At 44.1% G+C, this 18,209-nt stretch overlaps 2 protein-coding genes across 6 annotated transcripts in view; one reads left to right on the top strand and one right to left on the bottom strand.

The window, feature by feature from the left end:
• The window catches only part of XPO1 (exportin 1), a 42,639-nt gene extending 37,208 nt beyond the window's left edge, over window positions 1-5,431 (bottom strand). For all 3 annotated transcript variants that reach the window (XM_064276981.1, XM_064276982.1, XM_064276983.1), the window contains exons 1-2: window positions 5,317-5,431; window positions 2,654-2,785 (exon numbers count right to left, since the gene is read on the bottom strand). In XM_064276981.1, coding sequence (XP_064133051.1) covers window positions 2,654-2,779 — 126 coding nt within the window. In that variant the 5' untranslated portion in view covers window positions 2,780-2,785; window positions 5,317-5,431. The remainder of the gene's footprint in view (window positions 1-2,653; window positions 2,786-5,316) is intronic.
• Window positions 5,432-6,008: 577 nt separating this feature from the next.
• On the top strand, window positions 6,009-17,380 carry LOC135228692 (uncharacterized). Of its 3 annotated transcripts, XM_064276987.1 has the most exons (3): window positions 6,009-8,036; window positions 8,781-8,826; window positions 11,829-17,380. In XM_064276987.1, the coding sequence occupies exon 1, from the start codon at window positions 6,009-6,011 to the stop codon at window positions 6,678-6,680; it is 672 nt and encodes a 223-aa protein (XP_064133057.1). In that variant the 3' UTR covers window positions 6,681-8,036; window positions 8,781-8,826; window positions 11,829-17,380. The 3 variants fall into 3 exon arrangements, with proteins under 3 accessions (XP_064133057.1, XP_064133055.1, XP_064133056.1); XM_064276985.1 differs by having other exon boundaries at window positions 6,009-8,826; window positions 11,829-17,379; XM_064276986.1 differs by lacking the exon at window positions 11,829-17,380 and having other exon boundaries at window positions 8,781-9,175.
• The last annotated feature ends 829 nt before the right edge of the window (window positions 17,381-18,209 follow it).

Genomic DNA, 18,209 nt, shown 5'->3' with positions numbered 1-18,209 from the left:
GTTATCTGGTCAAGATATCACACTGCCAAGTCTTCTGAAATGATGGGAATTGTGTCTATAAGGGAATACTTTCCACCAAGTATATCCCACATTATTTCATCACTCATTTCAATCTTTGCATAAATCATGGTCATTCCTGGTTAGTCGTAATTTTACCTTACTTCAAGTTACTTCTAATACTTGCGTTCTAATGTCTTCTTTATTTTGTCCTTATCTCACCAGCCTTACTAATGCTCTTATCAATTTAAAAGCCCAGAAGGGGTTAAAAAAAAAGGAACACAAAAGAAAACTAGAGGGAGAAAATCTGGCATCTCCCTGTGCTACTAACTGAATGGTGAAAGCATTTTAGTTGCTAAGCAACAGATTAAAGAGTTCAAGATACTTAACAGAACACAATATTGGAAAAAACATCCAACTCTTTGCCATACTCAGATTTTTTTTTCCTGGCTGTCTACTTGGCTAAAAATAGAAAAACGCTTATAATAACAGAAGGTAGTCCCAATGCTGCAATGCTAAATATCCTATCCTACCCATCTAGGCAAAAGTTCTTTCTATAGATTAAAAACTACCCTTGTAAATGACGTCTTTCCCTCCAAAGTATTCCTTTTGAAAAAGTTAGGCTACCTACAATTAATTTAAAAGTTTAATTTGCATAAATTCATCATAACATTTAATGAGATTAGCAAAAAACCAAATCTAATAACCATTTTGAACAAATTTATATCACAAAAACTAAATTTTCATTATATATTGTTTCTGCATACCCGGTACTTAAAAACTCCACCACTAATCCCCCAACCTCTTGCAAGGTAACTGGGACTCGAGCTAGTACAGGAGATCTTAACGGAATGGAGTTAAGATACTTAACACTAATAACTATTTTCCACTGTAGCTCTCTACCCTGTATCATTTGAAATAAGGCCCCCAAGGAGGTGCTATATAAAATGTTGACTGAACTAGGAGTTTGAAGACATGACTTTTAGAGATCAGGAGGGTCTCTTAACCCACTTCGCCCGTAAGTCTCAGCTTCATCTACAACAAACATCAGTCTACTGATCATGTAACTCACAAAAAATTCTTCCTTTTGGGAAAGTTAACCTACTGCCTTTATAAACGGAAAATATTTAGAAACGCTTTTCTAAGTCAACTTTAAAACAAATCATAAAATCTTTATACTGTGAGACGTTAATAAAAGCACTATTACTACAGCCTATTCTTCGTGACAAGAAGTACTGCTACTTCTCAGTTACAAGCCTAGAAGAACACTGGTTTATGTCGGCTTATTAACTACTGCGAACTAGGTTAAAAACAAAGATTCATCAGTAGTAGTAGCTGAATGATGAGAAAAATTCAATATCCACCTTTCCTGATGGCTACGGACCTGTGTTTCTGATAACATACTCAAAGTTGAGCCCAGCCTTACTTCGTGCATTTCAACCTTACTTTGATACTTTCTTCCAAAAGCAGCTGCATCTGTGTCAGGATAAAAACGGACGAAGCTTAAAGCCCCGTGTTCCATGCGCAGCATGAGGAAACAACCATATTACATGAGTAATAAATACTCACGGAAAAATTTTTTCAGGAATGCTTCTGGACACAAGTACATGCCGACAAAAAGTCGCTAGGACGATAAGCTTGGACTAACAAGCTTTTACAGAACAGTCGCAGACTATTTCTCCTACTCTTACAACTTCTATGGCCCTGTTTCCTTCTTAATTTTGTCTTTATTATAGAGAAATCAGTATTGCTGGATTTCACAGAAGAATGTTAATATTTATACACATGATACATCACATCTTGGCCTATCTATAAAAGGTACCTACCTCATCCACCTTTCAGGTTCTAAAAATATGACAGCACTCAGGTTTTTTAAACTAGCAAATATAAAAAAATATTTTGACAATATAATGTTGTATGTACTAGCTGAACATTACCTAACCAGGGATGTAATGTTTTGGCAACAAAACTGCACTCCTATATTTGTCCCATCACCTGAAAAGATTTGCTCATCCAAGTTTTCTACGTATTTAGTTCCTCAAAGTGAAGATTTAAGGATTGTCCAATTTCCTGTGACATATACGACTAACTAAAATTTTTACAGACATCTGTTTCATCTATCTTTTAATCAGGTGTAAAAAAACCCAAACTTAAACTCACAAAAACATGGCTTATGTTTGAGGCAATTCTCTACATTAACAATACTACTTTTACAAGTGCTAAAATTCAAGTGGCACAGGATGCTCAATAATGTTGGATTTTTTCACAAGTTTATAAGTGAAGCATTTCTGTAACTTAAAATGTTCCAAAAATTGAATATCATCTCCAAACATATCTTAAGTTATATATAAAGTTGTACATAACCTTTAAAGTCCACAAAGCATTTAATGTATTGAGTTCAACTTTTACCAAATGCTATATAAAAGTGTTTGAAATTAAAGGGAGAATAAGCACAATACCCCAAGTATCCCACTCCAACCGTGCCAAAACTTTGTGCCCTTTCTTCCTCCAGACCAACTCTCATTACAGTTAATACACAATGCCAAGATTAACAAACTATGGAATACCCTTTAAAAAGATAATTTAAATTTTATTCTAAATCCAGCAACACTCTGACATTGGAGTAATGTTATAAAGTTTTGGTCAGCTACTTTACCTGGGCTCCTTCTCCATGGTATAAGCAATTCACCACATTGTCTAAAAGGTTGATATCCAATTTTTGGCTGAAATCGAGCAGCTGACGAGCTGCATGGTCTGCTAACATTGTCATAATTGCTGGCATAGATTACTGGAAAAAAAACAAAAACAAACAAAAAAATTGACGCTACCCCATGAAGTTCTGACTTGATCAATCAAAAACTTTCTACTAAAGTTATTTTACTTCAACCACGTTCTTACAAATATTTTATACAGACTTTAATTACTATAAAACTACCAAGAAATTAAAAGCAACAAAAGCTGAAATTACTTAGCTACTACACAATTGTAGAATTGCTATTAGGGCCCATTCAACTTCTCCAGTGTTTAAGACTACACAAATTTAAAGGTTAAAATTATACTACAAGTATATAAAATCCTTGAATACATGGTTTAGGAAAAAGAAAACTTTGTGGCCAAGTGAGATTTGAGAAAACGTCCAGGTATTCAGTTCACCAACTATGTATTTTCCAAATGAAAACAAACCATACCGTAACAAAGACATCATTACTTGGCCTCTAATAAACGCACTGGCTAAAACCTACTGGTTTATTCGCAACATTACCCTTTTAAGAGAATTCTACTCCACCATGCTGGAACTCAGGCACATTTTGGTTGCTCAGTGTTATAGAACATCTTAGCTTGCTTTCTTCAAACTTAATGCCCTTCAACTCCATAGCCTTTTTTGGGTCAAGATGCCTTAGAATCAGAGAACACTATAGTTCTTGCCCAATTAAAAAAAAAAAAAAAAAAACCTCACAATTTTGTATAAAATTAGAGGATTCAGAACACTTCGAAATCATCCATAAAACTCCAGGTTAAGAACCCCTGGTTTACGGTATTTACAACCAACCAGGGCGGATGGCCACTTCCACTTCTTCCCCTCTTAGGAACCTTCCATTATCAGGAGACAGTGGATAATTTGATGGCATTATATTTAGACAAACTAGTTTGACAGGGGGAAAGGTGTGATTTCTAAGGCTCTTTCACAGTAGTTTAAAAAACGTTTAACAACAATAACAGCAATTTCAATTACAACAACTATTAGTCTAAAATATGAAGTCATTTAAGTCGGACATAATGTAAACATCGAGATATTAAGAGTTCCAAGACATTTTTATTCTTCTGAAGTCTTCTGGCCCATTATTGACAACTAAAACTGACGGGACATCATATTTTTTTATAACAGGTATCACACACAATTCTGAAACAGCAAAATACCTGTCATACCCAAAAAAAGTCTTAAAACTCAATACGTAACATAAAAAAACAGAACACTACACAAAGAAATGCGTAAATTTTCGCCCACTTTAGGTCAGAAATATCTTAAAAATCGAGACCTGAAAGCACTGCCCAGAAAGTACCAAACTCTACACATCATAAATTTTCTAATGGGGGGGGGCTGAAAACCGAACTTTTACTTTTCTATGCAGCTCTACCTGTGGTATTTTTACAGGAATGAAGCGACTCCTCCCAAGGTTCCCGTCCCTGAGGAGTCCCCCGCGCCCCCGGGCGGACAAGCAGGTTGAGAAGACCCGTGTTCACAGCGGGCAGCTGCCGCCCTCAGCCGGCGGGGCCCTCCCAGCGACCTGCCTACTCCCGAGCCGTCGGAGGACAGAAATGCCAGGCACTCCGTCCCCCAAGTCCACCGGCTCCCCAAACACTCTTCCACTGAGAGCGGCGCCCCGCTCTCAGGATACACGATCCCGCAGCCAGCCAAGAGCAAGAGCCTAAGGACAGACACCCCAGACGCTCTCTCCTCTCCTGGGGCGCCGCGACCCTAAGATCCACTCACTAGATGGCATAGATGGCACGTCGCAGGGATCAGCCGACATAGCTGTGACTCCACGAGTGACTGCCAAAATGCCTCCACCGCCACCTCAGGCTCCACAGGGGCAGCTCGCCGCCAGCTCCCGCCCCAGACCCCGAACACCGTCACGGCGGCAGTGACAAGCCCACACGGGGCCGAAGAGCGAGGTGCCCAAAGGGCCCGCCCGGCGCTGAGGTCTGCGGACCCCCGGGCCCTCCGCAGCACGGCCTCGGCGGGAGGGCAGCAGGGCCGGGCCCAGCCTGAGGCCTCCTCCCCACACCACTTCCCCCCTCCCGCCACCCCACACTCGGCCGCTGGAAGGGAGCAGAAGCAGGGCATCCCCCATGGTACCCCGCCGGCCCTGAAGCGGGCGCGCGAGGCTGCGGCCCCACGAGGGACGCCGCGCCCCACGAGGGACGCCGCGGCCCGGCCCCGAAGCCGCCCTCGGCCGCTCCGCAGAGCCACAAAGCCGCCGAGTTTCCGCCAGGAGAAGCGGGACTCGCAGCCCCTCCCTCCGTCCCTCCCGATCCCGAGCCTCCGCCGAGGGCCACGTGACGCGGGCGGACGCTTCAGGGCTGCTGCACTACATGTTTCTGGAAACTTCCACGCCTCAGAGCCTACGGAGGTCCTCCCGCAGTCCCCCAACTTCGCGCAGCCCGCGGGGCCGGGGCGGCCGTGCCCTCCCGGGCTCCCCTCCCGGGCTCCCCGCCGCCGCACACGCGGCCGCCCCGCCGCCTCCATTCATCGCGGCTCCGCTCGGCCCCGGCCCGCCGCCCGCCGCCGCCCGCCCGCCGCCCCGCCGGCCGACTTACCCAGGGAGCGAACCAACTGCTGCTTCCTTCCTTGTCGGGGCGAGGGCAGGGGAGGCGGGAGGGGAGAGGGGCCGAGGTGGGATTCACAGTGTTCCCACCTTAAAAAGGGAAACCGAAAAAACGGGGAAAAGGGCGAAAAAAAGGCTCAATAATATTTACAATTCCGGGACACCTCCCCCCACACACACCCACCCGCCCCCCAAAAAGAAGGGAATTAGTCTGTGGAGTCGGCGCTCCCGCCCGCGGGGAGTCGGGAGGGGGAGGGGAGCGGTCGAGTCCCACAGATTCAGCCCCGGGGACCCCGCAGCCCGGGCGGCGGCAGGAGGGCGCAGAGTCCACACGGCGGGGGACGCTCCGCTGCCAGGTGCAGTCCGACTCCCCCTGCCGAAGCGCGGCTCCCTCACGCGGCTCCGGCGCGGGCCCCCGCCGAGGCTCGCCTAAACTTTCCCCCCTTCTCCTCAGCGACCGGGGCCCCCCTCCCCTCCGGGCGGCGGCACGGACTGCGGCAGCGAGGACGGAGCAGGCACGGCCGCCGCGCTGTCGCTACTGTGGCTCTTGCTGATGCTGTAGCTCCCGCTGCTCCTGCCGCGGCCGCTGCAGCCGCTTCTCCCCCTCCTCCTAGTGCCTCAAACTCGGAACCGGTTTCAACCGGTTCAGACTGGGAGATTCCATCTCGGTTGAGTTTTCAGCCCATGGCGCCGCGGAGCGTTTGGAACCTGGGCCTCCGCCCCCAGCCCGCCCGCCCATTGGCCGGCTCCCGCCACAGCCGCGCCATCAGCCTAGCTCCGATTGGCCGGTGCAGCCGTCAGTCCCGCCTCAAGCCTCCACACGAGCCCGCCGCTTCGGCCCCCGCCTCTTTCCAGCGCGATTTGCCCGCAGAGTGGGGGAGGGGAAGTGGGGGGGTCGAAAGGGAGCGGGGGGGGCCGCAGGAGAGGGAGGTGGGGCGAAGAGCTGAGCCGAGTAGAGAACCAAGAGAAGCCGCGTGGAGGATTGGCTCCAGCGAGCTGTCAATCAAGCGCAGCCCGCCCCCACTTCCCTTCCCCCTCCCGCCGCTCCCCCTCCCCGTGCGTAGCCCGCAGGCTCAGCCTTTCCGGCTCGCTCATTGGCTGGGCGCCTTTGGTGACGGAGAGGGTGGGGCGCCGCTCCGGAGCTGGTGGCGGCGCGAGTTTGAGCGCGGCGCGCGGCGGCTTCGCTCTGCTTTCCCGGCGCGCTGGCCCGCCCCCGGCTGCTCCCGCCAAGCTGCGGGGGCCTCGGGTGGGGGCTGCGCCCCGAAAAGGGAGGGCACCCCCGGCGGTTTCCTAGTCGAGGACGGGGTGGTAGCGGGAAGACCTGTCGTGGCCCCGAGCCCCTCCAGTTCGCCTTAGAGGCCTGAGTCTGGGGGTGAGAGTAGCTGGGAGAGGCTGGGGCGTGCTCTCCCTGCGCCTCGTGATCAGAGCCCGGGAAGAGATGGCCGAGCGGTTCCTGCGCAGGAATCTCTTTAAAATCTTACTTGTGCCTCCCTGGGCTGCCATTTGGGTGATCCTAAGAACTAAACACTGTAACCCTTGTAATTGCTTTAACCACGAGTATTTTTGCTGGGTAAGCTTGCACGCCAACCGCCTCCCACCTGGTGCCCTTGGGCTGCCCCCACTCTCGGTTTTCTTTTCAGCTTAGCTGCCCTTTACGTACGTCATCATCAAATAGTATTTTCTGTGAAAGTCACAGGTATATGTTCTTTTACATGGTTGCCTGTAACAATTTACATGGTTGCCTGTCGTTTGTCCCCAAGTGCCCTCCAAATCAGCTTTACCGATTGCTATGCTTAAGAAACAGCAGCCCACCAAAACTTACTAGGCCCATTCTGCCACCAAGAGGTTGATAAATGGCTTATTAAATCAACACAGTTTTCTTCAGCAGCTCTCAGGATGGACGATAGCTGACACCGAAGCACCGCTGAAGAATAACTCTCCCCAACCAGTAAAGAAGCCCGGTAACAACCCAAGACTTAGATTTACGAAAATGACAGTGGGTGACTTTCAGACCTAGGATTTTTGTTCATTGCTTAACGATAGTATTAAATATGTATAATACATGATAAAAAAAAATTTTTTATATCATTTATATGATCTAAGACTACAGCCTTCAGTATGGATTACACCTCAACGTAAAACGAAAACCCTCACAACTGGACCAATAATCAACATCATGCTGAACGGAGAAAAGACTGAAGTTGCAAAGGATTTCATTTTACTTGGATCCACAATCAACTTCCATGGAAGGAGCAGTCAAGAAATCAAATGATGTATATTGTGCAAGTCTGTGGCAGACGACCTCTTTAAAGTGTTAAAAAGCAAAGGTATTACTTTGAGGACTAAGGTGTGCCTGACCCAAGCCATAGCGTTTTCAGGTGCCTCATATGCATGTGAGAGCTGGACAATGAATAAGGAAGACTGAAGAAGAACTGATGTCTTTGAATTATGGTGTTGGCAGAGAATATTGGATATACCATGGGGTGCCAGAAGAATGAACAAATCTGTCTTGGAAAAAGCACAGCCAGAGTGCTCCTTGGAATCAAAGATGGCAAAACTTCATCTTAGTGCTTTGGACATGTTACCGGCAGGAACCAGTCTCTGGAGAAGGACATCATACTTGGTAAAGTAGAGGGTCAGCAAAAACGAAGACCCTTAACGAGACGATTGACACAGTGGCTGCAACAATTGACTCAAACATAGCAAACCGTGGTGAGGATGGTGCAAGACCGGGCAGTGTTTCTTTCTGTTGTACACAGGGTTGGTATGGGTGGGAAGTGACAGCACCTAACAACAGCAATGACATACAAGATGTTATACACTAATCACTTGTGATACTTAGGTTGTATTAACAGGAAAATGAGGGCTCTCCTCTTTTTTTTTTTTTTAAGATTTTTTCCCCCCAGGCCACTGGTACTGACTTTCTGGATAGCCATGTAGTAGGAATAAAAATAGTGAGGAGTGAGACCTGGCTTTGCTCAGAATGTGAGCTTGGATAAATAACTTCACCTCTTTGGGCCTCAGTTTTCTTCTTACGCTTTTAATGAGGCTGATGTGGCCCAGGCCCACCTCAGAAGACTGGGGTTAAGAATCTAATGGGATAATATTTCTGAAGGAGCAGTGTAAACCATAAAGCATTTTGTAAAGTTAAAATAGTCTGCTGTCCCCTCCTTTGGCTCTTTTTATCCCATCTTTAAATCACACCCCTGAAAGGATCATATCTGTCTGATTGTAGTGAATGAGGTATAAATATTTGGCCTGTCTATTTTGCTTAGAGTTAGCCAGAGAGTTCTCTGCAGAAGATGGAGTATTCATTATAAATTTATCTCATTAACAACTGCAAAAAGGAGTGACGGACAGATGATTACCTTTCATCACGGTATTTTCAGGATCAAAATCAGAACGCAAGGTATGATATTATTTGTCTAATACTGTCTTATTACCTTTATTTGCTAGAATTGAACGGATTTCAAACCCTGGAGTGGAATATGGATAAGAAAATGTAAGTAAACTCTAATGTCTGCTTGGAGTCCACCAAGCTGTAAGACTTTTTGGTACAATATTTCACTGAATTCTCACCACAGCCTGATGAGATATGAGATGGTTACTGTATATGTAGCTCTTAGTTTCTCTCCTCTCTCTTTATTCCCATAAACATACCACCCACAGTGATTGAGTCAATATTAGAACCCATGTTTTTGGTCTTTCTACTAGTTAACATTGTTTCACAAAATAACATTCATCAGAAATAAGAGAAGTCCACAAATTCCTTTTTCACCACTTGTTATTCATTACTATTTTAAAAATTAAAAAAAAAAAAAATACCTGGTCATGTTTAACAATTCAAACAATACAGAAATATCTACAGTAAAAAGTGGGAGTCCTCCTTCACATACTAACCCCCCCCTTTCTGCCTAGAGATAACCATCATCTCCCGGATGGTGTGTATACTTCGAGATTTTTTTTATGCACTTACGAACGTATTTCTTTTGTGTTTTGTTCAACATGTATGACATACCACACGTATCGTTCAGCAGCTTGATTCTTACTTAACAGGTGAGAATGTATAAATCCACCACATCCTTGTTAACAGCTCCTTAGTCTTCCCCGTGATTTCAGTACCATAAATGATTCAGCCGTATCCCTACTGAGGACAGTAGGCTGTTCCTGGTTTTCCCTCTTGCAGATAATGCTCCAGTGAATGTCCTTGCACATTTATCTTTTGGCCTAAATGTGACTTTATCTCTAGGTTAAAGCCCAAAAGTGGAATTACTGTGTTGAAGGGTATGTGTATCTGTTATTGTGATAGGTACTGTCAGGGTGTCCCCTGAAAAGATTGTAGCAAATTACATACCTAAGTCAATATGTGAACAATATGTTTATTTCCTATAAAAGCCATCAGTATTTGTTATTCCCATATGATACAAACTCAAAACCAAACTCATTGCCATTGAGTCAATTCTGACTCATAGCGACCCTTTAGGACAGAGTGGAACTGCCCTGTAGAGTTTCCAAGGACCGCCTGGTGGATCCAAACTGCTGACCTTTTAGTTAGCAGCCATAGCACCTAACCACTGCGCCACCAGGGTTTCCTCCAGTATGATAGATGATTAAATTATGACACATACCTACAAGAACACTCTTTAAGGTCACATCATAGAGTCTGATGATGCAAATGAGCAATCTTTGCATTTTAATTTGACCTTTTGGTTCTGAAGACAATCTCTACTGACTGTGAGCACCTCAAAGAATCCACAAATGATAACATTAAATGCCCATATAATGTAGGAAAAAAATAAGATAAATATGTACATTAAATCTATTATTCTAATGACAGAATTGGTCTTTTCGTTGTTTTTAAGAAAATTAATACCACTTTGCTCTCAGAGATACAGCAGTGGCCTTCTAACACGCATTTCTTTCCACAAACCATAGAACAAGCACTTGGACTGAGCAAGCACCATGCATCGTCTAATTCACTGTGCATATTCATGACTTGATCTCAAACTCACAATTCCTCAGGCTTTTTCTTCCAATAAGCTAGGGGACGTGTTTGTACTTAGCGAGGCTTAAAGGGAAGTACTGAACAAAATGTTTTTTATAAATATCTAATGAGAAAATTGTTGTTTTATTTGCTTTAAAAAGACATCATAAAACAGTACATCACAGCACATCCTTAGATTTCAAAAACATTCCCAGTCTAACTTGGATAATTGTGAAGGATGCTGAAGTGGGGTGGGGCGGCCCCGGGGGTGGGAGGGAAGAGATACTCTTTTCAAGAAAAAATTGACCAGGGAGGTGTACTCCAGATCACAGCCTTATTCTTACTAAGCTCAATTGACAGAGTTGAGAACGTTTACGGAAAATGGTGCGTTACTGTCTCTGTCACCAGGACCTCAGTGAGCTATCCACCTGATAGTTCTACCAACCTCAAGTCAACCAGGAACAAAATCAGCAATTGTCTGAAAGTGAGTCACTGCCTTCTTGAGAACACAGCCAACAAGTATCTGGCAAGGCTGCAAAACCTGGAACTTATAGTTTGATAGTCTGAGAAATTCATACCCTTCTATGAGGTGACATTCAACAATAGGTCCCAGAGTTTCTTACAAAGTGAAAGATGAAGTACCTTTTAATCGGGACCATTCTCAGAGCAAGGAAAGTCACAGAGCTGCTTTTGCCAAAGCTAAAAATAAAAATGAGCCGGGGTTATAGGTTTACATAAATAAGAAGTAAAAATTAAGGAAGCTAAAGTTGGTAGCGGTGTGTTGGCATATGTGTGGGATAGCCCGTTATGTACTAGGCAACGAGAAATGGAAAAAGAAGTAAAACAGGAAAGGAAAAGAGATGATGCTCACCCATTCATTCAACAATTACTACGTTGAGAGCCCACTCTCTGCCAGTCATTGTTCTAGGTGCTGAAGATTCAAACAAAACTACAAAAATTCCTTGTTTGCGTTGAGCTTTTAGCCTAATGGAGGACATAATAACTAAATAAGTTGAGAAATAGTGTGTCGTATGGTGGTAAGTGCTAAGATTAGAATGAGGCAGCATACAGCACATACCTGTAAGAACATTCGTTAAGGTCACACCAGAATCTGATGACTCAAGTGAGCAATGTTTGCATTTTAATTTGACCTTTTAGGGAGTGTGTCTGTTGAGGGGGGCAGGGGCGGTTTGCGGTTTCAGATAGGGTGGCTAGGGAAGGCATCCCCTAGAAGGTGACATTTGAGAAAAGGAGATGAGAGAAATAGTCCTTGCAATTATTTGGGAGAACTTTTCCAGCAAATGGAAAAACAAGTTAAAAGGCCCTGAGGCAGAAACATGTACTGTAGCCAGCTCTTACTGGCTCCTGGGAGCCAATTGTTAAAATTTTCAGGAATTCTCCAAGCTGGTTGTTCAACACAATCGTTGTTATAAAGCTAAATTATACTAACTTATACAATTAAATAAATGATATTAAACACAAAATTTAAAAATACTCAAAATTCACTACTTCCTAATTAGCTGTTACGTTTTCCCGTCGCCTGCGCACTTGAGGTTGCTCACGTCTGCTGTATCTGTCCTCCGGGGTCACTGCGAGTTGGAATCAGCTCCGCGGCAATGTGTGATGGCGTCTGCGTGATGGAAATAGTGCGTCACCGTGTGCTACTGAGCAGTTCTTCACAGCTCCACGATTTGTGACGTCACATCGGTAGCCTAAAGTATTTACACCGTGGAACACCCGTTGGCGTCGAGTCTACAGGACAGGGTAGAACTGCCCCATAGGGTTTCCAAGGAGTAGCTGGTGGATTCCAACTACTGACCGTTTGGTTAGCTTCACCACCAGGGGGGTCAGCTAAAAATTGGAACTTTTTCTCCTGAGAGCCGGTCATGAAACGTTTACCTGTGCACTACTGTGGGTTAAGGATGATCAAGGAGGCCAAAGCTGTGGTCAGAGTTGACTGAGCAGGTGGGAGATGAAGTGTGAGCAGTAAGGAGGTGAGATGGGGGCAGACGATTGAAGGCCCTTTTGTAGGCCATTGTGAGCACTTTGATTTTCCTTTCACATGGAGAGCCACCAAAGTGTTTGAATATAGACATGACTTGACCTGACTGAATTTTTAACAAGGTCACTCTGGCTGCTGCAATGGGAATAGCCTGGGGGAGCAAGGGTAAAAAAAAAGGGGGACCTGTTAGGAGACCCTGAAACAATCCAGGAATTGGTTATGGCATCAACCAGGGTGGTAGCCACGGAACTGTTCAGATTCTGCATATATTTTGAAGGTAGAGTCGAAAGGACTTTCTAAAGGATTGGAGTGGGATGTATGAGAAAGACGGTATAGGGAGGACTCCATGAATTTCAGCCCTAGTGATGGGAAGGGTGAAGTAACGATGTTCTGAGATGGGGGATGTCTGCAGAAGGAACAGGTTGGGGGATGGGGTAGAATTAGGATCTCAACGCCCCATCAGACCACATTAAAGGTAGGGACTTTGAGCCAAGTTCTTAAACCGAAAAAAAAAAAAAAAAAAAAACCGTTGCTGTTAAGTCAATTCTGACTCATAGCAACCCTATAGGACAGAGTAGAACTGCCCCAAAGAATTTCCAAGGAGTGCCTGGTGGATTCGAACTACCAACCTTCTGGTTAGGAGCCATAGCTCTTACCCACTACACCACCAGGGTTTCCAAGAAAAAACCTGTTGCTGTCAAGTTGATTCTGACTCAAAAGTGACCCTATAGGACAGAGTAGAATTATCCCATAGGGTTTCCAAGAAGCAGCTGGTGGATTCGAACTGCCGACCTTTTGGTTAGCAGCTGTCATGGATGGATTCAATTGTGTACCCCCAAAAATATGTGTCAACTGGGTTAGGCCATGATGCCCAGTATTGTATGGTTTTCCTCCATTTTGTGATTGTAATTTTATGTTGAGAGGATTAGGGTGGGATTGTAACACCACCTTTACTCAGGTCACCTCCCTGATCCAATGTAAAGGGAGTTTCCCTGGGGTGTGGCCTGCACCACTTTTTCTCTCTCAAGATACAAAAGGAAAAGGAAGCATGCAAAGAGGGGGGACCTCATGCCACCAAGAAAGCAGCCCCAGGAGCAGAGCTTGTCCTTTGGACCCAGGGTCCCAGCGCCTGAGAAGCTCCTCGACCAGGGGGAGTTTGAGGACAAGGAATCTTGCTCCGGAGCCAACAGAGAGAAAGTCTTCCCCTGGAGCCGACGCCCTGAATTTGAACTTTAAGCCTACCTTACTTTGAGGAAATAAATTTCTTTTTGTTAAAGCCACCCACTTGCGGCATTTCTGTTATAGCAGCACTAGGTGACCAAGACAGTAGCCAAGTTCTTAACCACTGCGCCACCTTAGCTGGCCACCAAGTTCTTAGTGATGCTTAATAAATATTTGTTGATGTCATGAATTAATGTTTTAAGTTTTGCAATAAGATGAAGTCCTGGAAATTAATGTTGATGATGAGATGCTACCAGATTTGATATTCTGTGACTCTGAGCAAAAGGAGAAAAGCTGTTAGATCCCACTCCATAGGCCCATTCCAAACAAACAAATGAAGAAACAAATCATTGCCCTCAAGTCGATTTCAACTCATAGTGACCCTACAGGACGGAGTAGAACTGCCCCCATGAGGTTTCCGAGGAGGACCTGATGGATTCAAACTGTTGACCTTTTGGTCACTGCACCACCAGGGCTCCACAGCGCTGCTGCACTTCCGTTAATTCTCGCCACAGTAGGTCTGTCCGGCTCTGCCTTGTACCTCACTGCCTGCCGGGCTCTCTAGCCCTCTGCTGCCAGCAGAAAGTCAGGCATTGCCATTAGCTGAAAGCGTTAGAAGCAAACAGGAGTAGGATATATTATCAAATTTTGATCATCTCCTATCAGAATTATGTTTCACAGGCTTAGTCTCAGATAATAAACTGATAATACAGTCTAACAACAATAACAACTGTTCTATCAGGTAGTCTGACTTCAGAAGAAATGAAGAGCCAAGCGAAGTTAGTGGATTTATTTCAGTGGTTCAGAATCACGGGAATTTTGCCCCCCCAGGAGAAATTTATCCATCGAACGTTTTCTCACAAACCACTAACATTGTTAGCCAATGTCAGAATCAAACAGAGCACATTATAGTCCAGGTAGATCAGAAGATGAAGGTAAAAATAAATATAATAATGGCTAACTTGGAGACTTCTTTGGTTGCCACAGCTTTCGTATGGGTGAGGGTGCCACTGGCATCTAGTGGGCAGAAGCCAGGATGCTGCTGCATACATATCGTACAATGCACAGGACAGCCCCCCACAACAAAAAGTTACTCGGCCCAAAATACCAGTAGTGCAGAGTCTCCGAAACCCTGATCTATTTATAAAATGTTTGAAGGTATCCAGGCCCATTAAACTAAACCAAATCAAACTTGTTGCCTTCGAGGCAATTCCAACTCGTAGCGACCCTGTAGGACAGAGTAGAACTGCCCCATAGGGTTTCCAAGTCTGTAATCTTTACGGAATCAGACTGCCACATCTTTCTCCCACAGAGTAGCTGGTGGGTTTGGACCACCAACCTTTCAGTCAGCTGAGCTAAATATCAACTAGATAGATGAGAGCGTCTCAAACTTTATATACGAATCACGTGGGGATCCTACAGAAATGCAGATTCTAATTCAGCAGGTCTGAAGTTGTTGGTAAGTGCCATCAAGTCGATCTGGACTGGTAGTGACCCCATGTGAACAGAGTAGAACTGCCCCATAGGGTTTTCTTGGCAGCTGTAATCTTTACAGAAGCAGATTGCCAGGTCTTTCTCCCACCGTGGAGCTGCTGGGTCGCTTCAAACTGCCAACCTATCAATTAGCAGCTGAGCACTTAAACGTTTGTGCTACCCAGATTCCTTAGGTCCGAGGTAGGGCCTGAAATCCTCCATTTCTAGCAAACTCCCAGACGTGGACCACGCTTTGAGTAACAAGGCACTAGATCACGCTACTCTGGTGTCTGGTGGGGTACGAATTCGTACAGTGAAGGCCTCCCCAGGATAACGTTCCGAGCATGGTATACTGAAGTTTGTACTGGGCTCGTACAAGAGTATGTTATTTTTGGGTACTCTGTATTTTGTAATTCTTTACTCCTGGGAAAAGTTTTGAAATTTATTTCTAGAGCAGAAGAAATTCCTCTGAAGAGATCAAATTAGCATCATAAACACAGTAGTAGAAAAATCTCAGTACCTCACCCTGCCTTCAGGTGGTACTACATTTAAACCATTTCAAGCTGATTTCTACATACTTACCAGGAATGTCAGAATCAAAACAGAGCCTGTAGGTTATAAGGCCAGTAGAACAGAGAGTGAAGATAATAACAAAAACAACAAGATAGTAAGGACTGGCATTTATTGAACTCTTCGAAGTGCTGTCTGTGTGATATTCATTCGTTTAGTTTTCACAACAAATGTTATTGCTGTTTTAAGATGCGGGAACCGAATTCAGACCGAAGGCTATGGTAATTTGAAAGCAGGGTTTCAGACCAGTTCATTCCTGTTCAAACCCCGGCTGAGAATTTGCCTGTCTGACAAGTTCCCTGCTGGGAATTTGCATTTCCTTCCCAGATAAACCTAATCAAAATCTGTATTTTAACAAGAACCCCAGGTGATTCTTATGTATGACTTCTTGGGAACTTGTTAGACATGCAAATTCTCAGCAGGGGTTCGAACCGGAATGAACTTGTTCAAAACCCTGTTGAGAAGAAAACTTTAAAGCACAGAAAGTTTAGGTCATTTAAAAGAATACAAGGATACCCTGATAGGAAACAAACATATGAAGTATGAAGAAGTTTCCTAGAGAGAATAAACTCTTTTAGATCTCATTCCTTTCCATCTGGATGTAAATTCTGGAATATTGGGGGAACGAAAAGAAACAGAAATAATATCCACTGGAAGGACTGGAGCATGTAGATGTAATGCTGTCAAAAAAGAAAAGAACCTTTAATCTAGCTTGGCTAAACTAGAAACTTCAAAGTTTTCTTAAAGTATATTTCAGAGATATGGTCAGAATTCCGAAGAAAAGCTTTAGCGTAAATCCTAAAAGTTAACTCTTTATTTAATATTTAACCATTCCATTATCTGTACCCAGAGAAGTGTTTATTTTGACAACAGGAACCACCTGATAATGCTACAACATGAATGAACCTTGAAAACATTGTACTGAGTGAAATAAGTCAGTCACAAAAGGACAAATCTTGTATGATCCCACTTATATGAAATACCTAGAACAGGCAAGTGTATGGAGACCAAAGATTATTAGTGTTACCAGGGAGGGAGGGAGAAAGGAGGACTCAAAGCTTGGAGACCCGGAGCTTCTGCTAAGGGTGATGGAAAGATTAGGGAATGGCTAGGACAATGGCTGAACGGCAGGGTGAACATAATGTCACTGAACTATACATGTGAAGATTGTCGAAACGGCATGTCATGGATCTAATTGTGTCCCCCAAAAAATATGTGTCAACTTGGTTAGGCCATGATTCCCAGTATTGTGTGGTTGTCCTCCATTTTGTGATTGTAATTTTATGTTGAGAGGATTAGGGTGGGATTCTAACACCACCCTCACTCAGGTCACCTTCCTGATCCAATGTAAAAGGAGTTTCCCTGGGCTGTTGCCTGCACCACGTTTTATCTCTCAAGAGATAAAAGGAAAGGGAAGCAAGCAGAGAGTTGGGGACCTCACCCACGAAGAAAGCAGCACCAGGAGTGGAGTACGTCTTTTGGACACAGGTTCCCTGTGCCTGAGAAGCTCCTCAACCAGGGGAAGATTGAAGTCAAGGACCTTCCTCCAGAGCCGACAGAGAGGAAAAGCCTTCCCCTGGAGCTGACGCCTTGAATTTGGTCTTGTAACCTACTAGACTGAGAAAATAAACTTCTCTTTGTTAAAGCCATCCACTGGTTGTATTTCTGTTATGGCAGCACTAGAGAACTAAGACATGGCAAATGCTTTGTTACCTATGTATTTACCACAATAAAAAAATAAACAAATAACAGGTACCACATTTGCTCAGGCATTTTGAAAATCGCCACAGTCCAGGAATATTTTCTTAGGAATGGTCTAAAGTGATTTGCCGGTACAACTCGTTGCTTGTAATATAACCAGAATCTGAAGATTTTCAAATGAATACTATTTAAACCAATTTTCACATGAAAAGTAAAGTGAAAAATGTCATAAATACATGGGCCATTACAGTCATAAGTTCAATAATTCTGATCTTCTGTAGAGAGTGTATGCCATTTACTTAGGAAACATGGAGAACACCATACGTGTGTCAGCCCTAGATGGCAAGACCCCCTCTCCATGCTCCCTTTTATAGTAATCGTTCAATTCCACGTGTGTGCAGAATTTTTCTCGAGTTCAGACATACATTCATCTCTTCTCACTTTGGGAAAATTGGAAAGGAAAAAGGTGCGGGGGTGAGGTTCTCAGGTTGAAGAAATCTTTGGAAATTCTTTTCTTACTCAACACTTTCCAAAAAATAACCCCAAACCTCTGTGACACATTTTGAAGGTTGTCAAAGGGACTTCTTTACAAGGCTGAATCTTGGGGACTTAACTTTTTTGTCTGAGTGAAATAATCTGCTGGGAATCAAGTAGTGGTTGTCGTTTTTAAGAAAACTGCCTGATAAAGTTACCACTTACCAGTATGCTTTATATAGAGAGACAGTCGTAAGTCAGTCATAAATAAGGCCAAAGTAAATGCAACTTTTTAAAAGTTTGAATGCTTAATAGAATAAAAAGTAAGACTCTAAGAAATCCTTATATGTGGCAAAAAAAAAAAAAAAAAACTTTTTTTTTTTTTTGCATAATACCGTGACCCAGTAAGATGTGTGTCAGTATAAATTCTAAACAAAAACGAATTCTCCTGATTTATCTA

This window comes from Loxodonta africana, chromosome 26 (assembly GCF_030014295.1).
Source record: "Loxodonta africana isolate mLoxAfr1 chromosome 26, mLoxAfr1.hap2, whole genome shotgun sequence".
Taxonomy (NCBI): domain Eukaryota; kingdom Metazoa; phylum Chordata; class Mammalia; order Proboscidea; family Elephantidae; genus Loxodonta; species Loxodonta africana.
The sequence above is the reverse complement of the archived record's forward strand: the minus strand, read 5'-3'. Positions and strand labels throughout refer to the sequence as shown.

Coding starts and splice junctions, on each gene's coding strand:
- LOC135228692 (XM_064276987.1), top strand. CDS start 6,009: ATGGCGCCGCGGAGCGTTTGGAACCTGGGCCTCCGCCCCCAGCCCGCC.